We start from the raw sequence: 12,613 nt of genomic DNA, 5'->3' as shown, positions 1-12,613 counted from the left end.
TTAAAACTCGATCTTGCAGGCGGGGAAAGACTCGTCCTGCATGACGACGGTGCTGCTGGAGGCCAGGACCATGATGTTGAGCTCCTGCTGCCTCTCGTGGGTCTGCTGGTACCAGTCGCGGGTCACCTCCGAGTCGTGGGTCGGGATCAGCGTCACCTGAGAGGGCGAGAGGGTGGAGGGGGAGCGGGGGAGGGTAGGGAGGAGCAAAATATGTTTTAGACACCTGAAAAAATCTATATCAGTTTAAGTGTACACTATATTTGGAATATTTTCACCGCTTAAATCTTTAAAATCCACCTTTGCTCTCTTCAAAGCCACCAGACTTCTCTCGGAGCATTCACTCAGAGGACGATGGCGCTCAGAAAAACCTTCTTTTATAGAGAGCTATACGCTTTACTTGGATTTGAGTCAATTACGGCTCATGCTAATGGTTGTATGGTGGAATGCAGGGACTAAATCTTTCAACATGCACAAACAACAAGTTAATACCATGGAGAAAACATAGAAGGAGGTCATTTAAAACCCTGAAACACGTTAATATGTGGATCGTTTAAGAAGAGAAGTCAACCGTCAGCTTCAAAACTGTTACCTGTAGGTTTGATCCCCACTGAGCTTTGCCGTCCAGCAGTGCATCGAGGACTCCTCGGCCGGGTTCACCCCCCGCCGGGTCGTTCCCGCTGACCACGTAGTACGCAGAGCGGATGCGCTTGAAAAACTCCTGGTCCACGTTCTTGGCACTGCAGTGGTTTGGAATGTAGGCCAAGTCCACGTAAATAGGAAGGCCAGGAGCACCTGCAGAGCCGGACTTCTGAGAACCTGAGAGGGAGAACGAAACCAAACTGTCACTATGCATGAATGTCCTTTATGTTTTATGCTTCTGACATCTATTTAACATAATTATCCCTCGTTTATTCGCTTTGCATGTTGTTGTTCTATGAGCCTCTGTGTTGCATGTCTTAATAGGACTTGTACTACAGTACAATGTAGTATAAAAGTGTCCTGAATGATGTTTCTATTAATATTCTCTTTTGTGGGTAATTTGAATCACATATTCTGGTTATTTTAGGGTGACTTTTTAACATCTGTCCAGGGACTACAGATGTAAAATTGCCTCTTGGCTCCAAATAAATAATCTATGTGCAAATGATTTTTGTTTTGTAGAATTAAATGTAAATTATATGTGAGAATCTTTCAGGATAATTGTTCTAATACATTTTTTCTCACCTGAACTGCTCTTGACACCGTTAGTCAGCGTCTTGCCGGGGTTGTAGCTCGACCTGGAGAGGTCATCGTCCTTGGAGCCCTGTCCGTCCGACAGACGAGACATACGGGAGCTCTTGTCCGCCTCCTTCTTCTTCAGCGAGGCGCTGCGAGGAGACGGCATCTGTTTGACGGGCATGGGAGACCTCTTGCGCCTGGCCGGGGACGATGATTTGGTTTTCCCGGAAGTTTTCTTTAAGCCCTTTGCTTTGGGCTCCTTCTTAATTAAACCGTTATCCAGAGAGTCGGGGTCCACCATGCAAACATCCGGGCGTGGTGGGTGAGGGGAGGGGTCCATGAGGGGAGCAGGAGGAGGGTCGCTGCTCATCCTAGAGGAATGATGGCTGCCTCCTCCCGCGGCGGACATTTTATCAATGGGCATGTAGTCTGCATCCTCGTCTGAGTCCATGTTGCCCTCCTCGGTGCCTGGAGGGGCATCAGAGTCTGACTGGGAGGCTAAAGACTCGCTGACGGAGGTGGGCGGTGTGTCCTCTGTGGCCAGACCCAGCCCTGCCGACATACCGCCGGCTTGCTGCAGAGCGCCGCCGTCCATGCTGTGATGATGCGGCTGCTTGTGAGCCCTTGTCTTCACTGACAGATCGTGCCCGTCGGCCTCCTGCGATTGATCGCTTCTGCGTTCACGCTCCTCGTCGTCCTCGTCGCTGGATAACTGCCGCATGCACGGGTTGATGAAGGACGGCGAGAGGTCCTGTTTGGACTGCCTGTACTCGGAGGAGGAATACCCAGGAGAGCTGCGACTGGTGTAAGAGGAGGTGGCTCCCATGGGGACATCGCCGCCAAGATCCTGATCGCTGTCCTCATCGTCGTCATCGTCGTCATCATGCCCACCTCGGCTGCACTCTTCGGCGTAAAACGGAGAGCGAAACGGCTGATCGGTTGTAGAGAGAGACAGCGGGCGCGCCGGGTGCTCCGGCTCCATCTCGCACTCCTCTTCGAACTCTTCATCGTGACGGTAATGGGGAGGGGAGTCTCCGGGCACCATCCCCAACTGGGACTTTGACGTCTCCCACTCGAAAGAGCTCCGGTAAGATGCTGCTCCCTCTCTGGGCTCCACCTTGGCCGGGCCTGAAAATGCACCACTTGCCGCTGCACCAGCAGGGATGTGGGTGGCGCTTGCACCGACCTCCGTGGGGCCGTTGGCTGTGTCTGGCTTGCTGGCCTGGAGAGGTGAGGTCACTTTGGAGCCGAGAACATCAGGGAGTGCACCAGCTGTCTTTTCACTGGGAGCTGGAGCGACAGGTTTGTCAGAAAATGAGAGGCTACCAGCCAGGCCGCCGGACGGCGACCTCCGAGTCATCTCGCGCATGTAAGCCTCCTCATCCTCTTCTTCACTGCTGTCCGTCTCTTCAAAGTAATGCTTTCCTTCTATGTCAGGGCGCGGTGAGGAAGTGACGCCAAACAGGGCGGCACTAGCTGCCTCTTTGTCTTTAGAGATCTCTGAATGTTCAGCAAACGGTCCTGCTGAGGCCCCAAACCCGGCAGCCGAGCCCAGCTTGGACCCTTCGGACCATTCGGGCTTAAAGAAGCAGTCTGGCTGAGGGCCTTTGTCCATAACTCCACCTGATGGGCTCTTATGCTCCTTCTTGTCCTCAGCAAAGGCAGTGGACGAGAGTGACGGGAAGGACTTGACCTCCTCAAACGGGCTGAGGGGTGAGAAACGAGCTAAACCAGAGATGGACTCAGCCGCGGTTGTAGCTGCGATCTGTTTCTCAGACACTTCTAGATAGTCGTCTTTTGCGCCAGCGGAGCCGGAGAGAGAAGAGTCCATGAGCAGTGTGTTTTCCTCTTTAAAGGAGGAGTACTCAAAGAGAGGCTCGGCGGGCGTCTCCAGCTCCTCTCCGAACTGACGGCTGGTGGAGAGAGAGCCCGAGGTGGAGGAGGAGTAGCTATAGGCCGAAGAGGAGGAGTACCCGGGGGCAGCGGTGGTCGTGTACTGAAAGCTGGAGTCCAGCGATGTCTTACTCAGAAGGTCGGGTGTTTTCTGTTTCTCAAAATCAGCATCAACCTTTTGATTCTGGTAATAACTGTCCCCTGTTGATTTCAAATCCTCTTTACCTTTGTCTGTGGTCTGACTTGATAAAAATGAGTCTTTCTCACCACTTCCATACGAGTAGTCAAACCCAGAGGAGTAGCCAGAGAAACCTGTAGCACCTAAATCTGCTGGCTTTCCACTGAGGGGTGAGGAGTCAGTCTTCGCTTCGGGCTCAGTCTTTGTGAGTGAGCTAGAGCTGCTGGGCTTCCCCTGGCTGTTGTAGCCGTATCCAGCCATAGAAACCATAAATTCAGGCTTGTCTGAGCCAAACATTTCACTGATCGGACTTTTTACTTCCTTCTCGGACTTCTCTTTGGCGCCTTTCTCCGTATCAGAATCAACCGCATCCCCGTCGTCGTCGTACTCATCCTCATCTTCATCTTCATCTTCCTCGTCCTCGTCATCGTCGTCTTCATCGACAACATCGTCATCATAGTCCTCCTCATCTTTTGCTGTCAGTTTTCGCATGTCAATCTCCAAACACCCTCCTTTCTCGCCGTAGTCTGCGGCCGTATCATCAAAGGCCATCATCGAGGAGGAGTACGTTTGGGGCTTTGTGCCGTCAGTCTGGCTTTTAAAAGACACGTCTTTCTCTGCCGACAAAGAAGTGGACGAGGCCTCGGGCCTGTCAGCTACTGAAGGGAAGCGGCTACTTGCGCTGTATTCAAATGCTTCCTTTCTTTGGACCTCTTCAAATGGAGGTATAGCAGAAGGGCTCTTTGAATCGAGCCACGGTGAAGCGGAGGACTCTTTTCCATAAGAGACGCTAGATCCCTCATTCTCCGACATCTTGTCTGAGGCTGTAAACGGGGCAGAGGGCTCTGGTTTCTGGGAAATCACTTCACCCTTTGCACTGTCCTTCTCCACTTTATCCAAAGACTCCTGACGATATAAGTCAGAGTCCACTGAGCCGTAAATGTCACTGTAAGAGAATGTTTTGCCATGCACATAGGGCGTGTCCTGTCTAATATATATGGCCTTTTCTTTGCTCTCCTTCTCTGGAAAATTGTAGAGGCTGAAGTGAACACTTTTCTCGTGCTCCATGTCAACATCTTCTTCCTCTGTGCTTTCTTTTTTTATGTCTACCTTATTTTGATCTGGTGATAAGGGCTTATGGGACTCTACCCCACTTTGGATATCATCATCTTCATCTTCATCTTCATCTGAGGACATCATTTGAGGTTTTGGTTTCTCTGGGCTGAAAGAGACCTGTGTCTTGTCCAATCCCTTGTCTTCTGTTTCTGTCTTCGCTGATTTTGCCTCAGAGGTTAAGTCTTCGTCCAAGAAGCACCCCTCTTTTGCCTCCATGATCTTGGCCTTGACAGCGGGCTGTAGATCCTTTTTGGTGTAATAGTCATCTTCCTCCTCATGGTCTTCACTGGATTCTTCAGACTCGTCAGACGCTGTCTTGTCACCGATAAAGGCGGTGTTGTCTGGGACATCGGCTGATTTAACGTCTATCTCTGCTTCATCTTTGTCTTCCGTCTTAAAGGGTTTCTCTTCTGTTGGAGAGTAGCCACTGCTTGTAGGTACAGACTGTGTGGGTGAGGCCAGTCTCATGGTGCTGTCATCTGGACTTAGACATCTTTCCTCACTCTCCTGCCTGGAGTGGGACTCTAATTCAAACCCAGAGGAGAAAGATGGAGGGGGTGAAATAGGCTTTATATCCGTCTTAAACCCTTCTGAGCTGAGAAGAGACTGGTTGTCTTTGACAGCTTGTGTGGGAGAGTACTGCGTGGTAGAGAAGAGAGGAGGAGGAGGAGAAAAAGTGTCAGTGGGAGATTTCTGCTTCTCCTGGAGCATCATGAAGGCCGCGTGTTCGTAGCCCTCTTGGAGTTTACCCAGAGGGATGTCAACGTTAGGAGTCTGGTCCTCGTCCTCATCTTCCTCATCGTCCTCTTCTTCGTGGACCAATTTGATCTTTGCATCACCCTCCATCTCGGCAATGTTGGGCTGGTACTCCTCAGAGGAAGGAGACTTGAAGCACTTGTCGTCCTCCAGAGAGGAGGTGGGCGAGATGGTTCCTGCCGAGTGGAGATAGTCCTTCCCCTGGGCGGCCTCGGCGCGGGAGGGGATACTGTTGATGGTGTCCAGCAGGAGAGAGTTCTTCCCAACCTCCTCGGTCTGAGGCGCCGTCACGGAGGTGATGGACTGGTCCTCAGCCACAGACGTAGCAAAGGACGACAGTTTGTCATATTCTGTGATGGAAGTTGCCGAGGAGATGTGCTCCTCCTCTGCAAGAGGCGCGGCGATGATGGTGGGGTAATGTGCAAGTTCTGGCTCAAGGCCTCCCATGAAGGATTTGGGTTTGACGTCAGACATGACAGAGCCCTTCATCTCTTTTATACCGTGCATGGAGTCAAAGGTACCGGGGACATCAGGGACGGAGATGTCATAGGAGCCCACATCGTAGCGCAGCTGTGGGATCCTATCCTCCGGTTCCTCGTGGATCTCCTCGTCAGAGATCGTCTGTTCAGTCTCGGAGTAGCCGGGGATGGTTTCATCTTGGATGAAGGAGAACTGCTCCGAGGCGGAGGCTGCTACTTGACCCGACAGGGCGGCGGTTGGTGATGGTTTTGGCTCTGCTGGCTTTCCAGTTTTGTCCTTTTTCGCCTCCTCTGTTTTATATTTCAGGACCTCGTCGTCTTCCGTTCCTTCAAGGTCAGCTTTTTCAATGACGTCGCCCTCCTCCTCTGAGCTGTCGCTCTTCCTCGATCTGTCGTCCTTCAGAGGGTATTCATCATATTTCTCCATTTTCTCCTCTTGGTACTTCTTGTCGAAGCCATCGCTTGCTTCTTTCTTTTCAGCGGCTGCTACGCATACTGAAGCGCCGTTGTCTTCGTTGTCTCCTATCTGTTTGACAGGGGATTCGGGTGAAGCTGACTGTGTCTCAGTAACTGGGGATTTGATTTTCTCATCGGGGAAAACTAAAGACGGGACTTTAGTATCTGTTTTCAGTGAATGCCCAGACATCACATCATTCTGGATTGGCACAGATTTAACTTTGGACTGCTCTTCTTGTTTCAGAGCCTCAAAGTCTTCGGTGAGATCCTCTGGGGAGGAAACGATGGACCTGTCAGCCAAAGCTGCTGCTGCGATCTCCTCGGGGATGTTCTTTGGGACAGGCTTTTTCTCAGTTGCTTCCTCCTTTACTGCTTTGTTTTTGTCCGTCTTGGGCTTAGCCTGGGTCTTAGCCTTGTGCAGAGTTTTTCTCACTTCAGGGGTGAGCGGCTTCAGGTCAGGTTTAGTGATTTTTCTCAGCTCCGGTTTACTTGGGTCCTTCTTTTTATCCTCCTTGGCTTTACTTTCCTTTTTCTCTTCTTTACGTATATTTTCATCTTTCTTTACTTCACGTTTCTCTTTCTTTATTTCTTTTTTCTCTTTGTCTTTCTTTTCATCCATCTTGGACACTTTCTCCTGCTTGGCAGTTTTTTCCTTGGATATCTTCTTTTTTTCCGTCTTGGCTGCCACTGGGGCCACCTCACTGTTTTTCTGTTGCTTTGTGGCTTTCAGACTTTTGAGTTTCTTCTCTTCCTTCTTCTCCACTTTATTCTCTTTAGTGATTTCACTCTTGGACTCTTCCTCCTGTCCACTGGCTTCTTTCTTTGTTGTCTTAGCGTGGGGTTTGGGTGAAGACTTGAGACTCTCTTTGCTGTCAGTTCTTGATCTCATTTTTGTCTGTTTGATAATGGGAGGAGGTGCACCGGATGATATGTCTTTTTGGGTAGCCACAGGGTATCGCAGGAAGTCAAGGTGTTTCAGTTTCTCAAGGCCCTCGAAGATTTTATTCTGCGGTGCATTTCCAGGGAAGAGCACCCTGACTATCTTTTCTGTTGGACGGTGAGGGATCCAAACAATAAGAGCGGTAACTGATGTCAAATAGGGGACAGATATTTCTCCCTCTTTTCCATTGGCCATGGTAATCCCTGTCTTGGCTTTGCTGTTCCCAGACCATTTCTGCATTAGAAACTGCATCTCTTTGCTCTCCTTTACAGGGTTCAAGACATACATGTCTAACTTTCCCACACCAAGTTTGTGGAATAGTGTGATGGGTTCAATAGTGTTGCCGACTACCCTGTGAAGAGGCTCTGGCGTGATACCGAGCTTGTTGAGATACTGCAAGGTAAGAGATGCTTCCTCAATGCTGCGCTTCACTTTCAGCGTGGACTCCGGCATCCTAAGCTTCTCCGGGACGTTGAAAAACACGATCCCGAGCTCAGGAGAGATCAGGTTCTTCACCCATTCTCCATTGCTGCTGGATCCATTCTCTTGGTTACGCTCCTCTTCTTGCTCTGCAATCTTTCTCTGGAACAACCCGTTGATGCCTGGGAGGTTGTCCGCACCGATATGGGTGAGCAGGACAGAGTCGATCCTGTCCAGGTGGCGAACCAGCTTCCAGAAGCAAGACTTCCGATCAGACCCTCCATCCACCAGGATGTTGAATCCATTGACGGCGAACAGAGCGGAGTCTCCTCGACCTCCGGGGAAGATGTAGCAGCAGGGTTTGGACAGCTTCAGGAAACCTCCAGAGGTTGGGGGCTCCAGGAGTTCAAAGGACGACGGCACATCAACCGTCTCCGAGACATACTCGGTGAACTCCGTGACTCCGTCCATGTCGGGGAGGTGAGGTTCGGGGTTCAGTCGGTATTCCAGAAGATTTTGAAATGACTGCTGCTCCTGGCTTTGGCCCAGGGAGCTCCAGCCCCCTTCTCCCTGACAGGAAACAGTAAGCCTGGACGGCTGCTCTGAAGAGGCCTTGGACAGGAGTTCAATCACCTGGGAACACAAGTAACAGTGAACAAAAAAGCCTAAATAATGTGTCCATGTAAGCTTCATAAAAAGTTGATCCATACACCGTAAGGACTTATTCAGAGAGAAAGCACACTCGGCTTACTTGAGGGTTGGAGATGATGTCGGAGAAGTGCTGCCAGGTGAAGGCTCCAGCTTGCAGTAGGATGTCGCCTCCCTGCTCAGAGCTCTGGCCGCTCAGTATCAGCAACTTATTCCCAGAGAAGTCGGTGATTAGAGAGCGAATCTGGGTAGAGCACAGAATAACCAACTGTAACATCTGCAAACATTGATGCTTTTGTAACAATAAATCTTGCATAAGTCATCCAAATCAGAACAAAAAGGTCAAATGTAGGTTACTGTACTGGAAATATGAGACACTGATATTGTACTGATCAAACAAGAAGTTTAGTTGGTTAATATTATGCTTCCTCAAAGAACAAAGCTCACATCATCTCACATTAATCTGTGTGTAACCGTTCTCAATCTCAACTCGTCAAATAAAAACTACAGTGCTCTTCTTGGCCTTAGATATGGCGGGATTAAAGGAGGGAGTCAGGTTATATAATAAAAAGTTGCTACACCGCCGGCGTAGTGTAGTTACGTAGGTTATGTTATGTTACGTAACATTTACGGGTGGCCTACATAATATAACCTACTTTGAGGTTTATTTAAAACACCTTTTCTAATGGGATATCGCCATACAATATTACTAAAGGCGCATAAAAATATGTGATCGGAAAACTACTGTGGCCTTTAGGTAAGGTAAAAACAGGTAATTATAAATTAATGAAAACATAGTTATGAATATAATATTCCATTTCTGCTAATAGAGCCCCCAAAATGCTACACACTCACCCTTTAATGTCAGCCAGCAAATGGCATGTTATTTTTGTAAGTGATAAATCGCTGTTTCTCAATGAGAAGCTGAATTTATGAACATTATGAATAAATACACAGTGCAGTGTGTTTTCAACAAACAGGGTTTCTTGAGCATGTTTAAAGATGAGCTCAATTACGAATAAATTGTCATACTACTCCAGGCTAAAATAAAAATGAAAACAACAAGGTTAACTCATTTCCGAATGTTTATTATTTAAATTTCATCAGCAGTCAAAAGCTAAACCATCAACTGACTCATTTCTTTAACACTGACTGAAATCTGAGGCATCTGAGTGGGTTTATTTATAACACAAAGAAGTGTCTGTGTCTCACACTGAGTGTTTTTCCTGTTAATCAACTGAGTGATGATCACGAGCAGGAGAGACATGACCTCCCGTCGGGGCTGAATGGTGGAATAAAATAATAATGGCCAGAAATAAAAATGCATAACAAGTCCTGCAGGAGTCTGAGTTTCGTCTGTGTTTCAGGGTGTGACTCACCTCTGAGGCGGCGGTCTCCTCTGATGGGTTCACCAACACCACTGTTTCCAGGACATCACTCTGATACTGGAGAATCCGCTGACCTGCAGTAAACACAGATAACAAAAAAATCTATTAAATCAAGGTTAAAAAATGTTACACGTCTTCTTCTGATGGAGCTGCTTCAATTACAGGATATAATCCACAGTTTAATCATCATTTAGCTTTAAGAGAGAGCAAGAACGAGCTCATAAGTCTGTGAGGTACAATAACGCTAACAGGTGTTTTGCAGGAAACAATGTTAACCACGTTTATCATCAGCGTGTTAGCATTCCAACATTTTATAATTAGCACTGAGGCTGAATGTAATTAGTTTTGCAGGTATTTTTGATTATTAATAAATGTATTCGACAAATTGAACCGCACACATAAAAATGGCCGCCGTTCTGACCATCCTACTGCGTTGATGTGAATCAGAATGTCCTTTCTGATACTGTTATATTTCTATAGACAGAACTCATGACAAGCTGATACAGAATATATATAATATATAACTGTCAGACAATATCGAATAAATCAAATGGTTTTCTTAAAAGTAAACAAGTCTGAAAGTTTGTACTTTGGCACAGAGATGCTTTAAGCTTAATGCTAGCCTCAGCATGCTAACGTGATTATAGTGATAATGCTAACATACTAATGTTTTGCAGGCATAATGTTCATCATCTTACTTCTGCGTGTTAGCATTATAACCATTTGCCAACTTGTAGTTTTGCAGGTATTTGGATTATTAGATAAATTGTACTGTACACATAAAAATGGCCGCCGCTCTGACAATCTTATTACATTGATGTGAATGAGAATGTCTGATCTACTACTGCTATATTTTTATAAACAGAACTCTTAACAGATATATATTTATATAAATAAAATGGTTTTCTTTGAAAAATACAAGTCTGAGAGGCGTTTAAGCTAAATGCTAGTGTCAGCATGCTAACATAATCACAATGATAATGCTTACATACTGATATTTAGCATGAATAATGTTTACCGTCTTACTTTAGCGTGTCAGCATTAGAACATTTTCTAACTAGGACTTTCACAGTACGGCTGAGGCTGAATGTCATTAGTCTTGCAGGTAAATTTGGATTATAAAAATTGACGATACACATAAAAATGGCGGCTGCAGATTGGTTGGAATGGGAATGTCTGTTCTACTACTACTGCACGGTGGTGTAGTGGTTAGCACTGTTGCCTCACAGCAAGAGGGGCCTGGGTTAAATTCCCGGGCCAGACAACCTTCTGTGCGGAGTTTGCATGTTCTCCCTGTGTCAGCGTGGGTTCTCTCCGGGTTCTCCGGCTTCCTCCCACAGTCCAAAGACATGCAGCTTAGGTTAATTGATGACTCTAAAATGCCCGTAGGTGTGGATGTGAGTGTGAGTGGTTGTTTGTCTCTGCGACAGACTGGCGACCTGTCCAGAGTGTACCCTGCCTTCGCCCATTGACAGCTGAGATCGGCTCCAGCACCCCCGCGACCCTTAACTGGATAAGCAGGTTACAGAAAATGGATGGATGGATGTTCTACTACTGCTCTGGTACTACGGGTAGAACTCTTAAGGGGGAACTGCTGCAAACGGAGCTTCTGGTTGAAAGGTTAAACTAGAAGAAAAACAATGTCTCACACTGTGAAAAGAACTGAATGACCATCGTCATTTACTGACAAAACAACGCCCACACCGTCTTCCAGCATCTGTCAGCACAATCACCCTGCACATGAGGCCGTGAACAAGCATCCTCAACCCCGCCCCTCCTCCTCTCCTTGCTCACTTGCCATCTTTATTTCTCCACTAGAATACACTAAAGCCCCCCTGACAACTATAATCCTGGAAATACGCTCTTTTCATATACAATCACAACAACAAAAAAAGCAAAAAGCCATAAGCCTCGATGGCTGTTGCTATGGGGACGATTCCACGGCTGTCGCTGCTTGCTGAGTTACACTGACCCAGTCTTGGCTGAGGGAGACGCATTGCAGCATTTCTACGAGAGAGGGAGGGGATGCTGGTACTGCATGAGAGTGTATGCACGCAGCATCACACAGTACAGGAGGTGAAGGCGAGTGCCAGAGCAGCAGCAGCATTATAAGCAGCTTCATCACGGGGGATCTATATTTAGCATGAAAGATGTAGCTGTCCTCTTCCTCCGCCTCAGAAAATAGTAAAGGAGCTGTCACAGCGTGTTTATGTCTCCTTCTTCTGCTGGAAGAGGAGGCAACGAGAGGGGTGGAAAGATACATTTAGCCGTAATATTTATGTGTTAGGTTAGTTGGAAAATCTTACGTTAGTAAAACAAGTAACGGATATGTGAGGCACACTGAAACGTTTCAGCCGACGAGTCAGATTTATGAGCTTATCTGTAAAAACAACTAACAGCCGACGTTAGATCGGCAGCATGTGGCCAAAAAGATTCACAATCTGAGTTTGTTCAGCTGCTGATCAAACAAGTAGAGTGGAACTGATATGTTGTGTGTTTTTCTTTTTCTTTCTGAACACAGGAGATGGTTTGGATGTAAAAAATAACACAAGAACTCTGTATAAATCAAAAAACACAACACCAATACTGGCAGCTAGGTTTTGTAATGTTCTTCTCGGTACATTAATGAAGATTGTAAACTCATTAGTTGCTGGACATTCGCTTTAATGATGCAAATGCAAGTGCTTGGTGCCTTTTTTTCATGCCTACTATGTTAAAATTGAAACACTGAGCTCCATGTTTCAGCACTTTATTAGTTAAATTGATATTAATCACCAGGGATGTTGCTGCCAGCTGATTGGCTCTTGGTAATTGCAGACCAGTGGCAGCTGTGTTCAGTCCCAGTCGGCAAACAATTTGGCAGAAAATGGTGCAAAATTGTATTTCCAGCATCAATGATTAGAGTGATTGTGAGGATTTTTAAATAATTGCAGTCTGTCAACACCCCGCTTTTAAAGGGAGGTTGATCTTAAATGAAAACAAATGGCGAACTGCTTAAATGTTGGACCCTTGTGATTAAGTTTAAATGGATTTATTACTTTGTTGGACTTCAAGGCTGCTTTGAAGGTAGAGAGACATACTTTTTTTAAGATTATGTTTATGTCATACACTGTATTCTAAC

The 12,613-nt window shown here is 47.0% G+C and overlaps 1 protein-coding gene across 1 annotated transcript; it reads right to left on the bottom strand.

Annotated features, from left to right (window-relative positions):
- On the bottom strand, nt 1-7,942 carry map1aa (microtubule-associated protein 1Aa). Its single transcript, XM_054613881.1, has 3 exons — nt 1,225-7,942; nt 590-816; nt 1-156 (listed from the first exon to the last, which is right to left on the bottom strand). Exons 1-3 carry the CDS (start codon nt 7,925-7,927, stop codon nt 1-3), a joined length of 7,086 nt encoding a protein of 2,361 aa, XP_054469856.1. The 5' UTR covers nt 7,928-7,942.
- Between the last annotated feature and the right edge of the window lie 4,671 nt (nt 7,943-12,613).

The sequence above is a fragment of the Anoplopoma fimbria genome, chromosome 2 (assembly GCF_027596085.1).
Source record: "Anoplopoma fimbria isolate UVic2021 breed Golden Eagle Sablefish chromosome 2, Afim_UVic_2022, whole genome shotgun sequence".
Taxonomy (NCBI): Eukaryota; Metazoa; Chordata; class Actinopteri; order Perciformes; family Anoplopomatidae; genus Anoplopoma; species Anoplopoma fimbria.
Note: the sequence above shows the minus strand (reverse complement) of the source record. Positions and strands in the feature narration are given on the sequence as shown.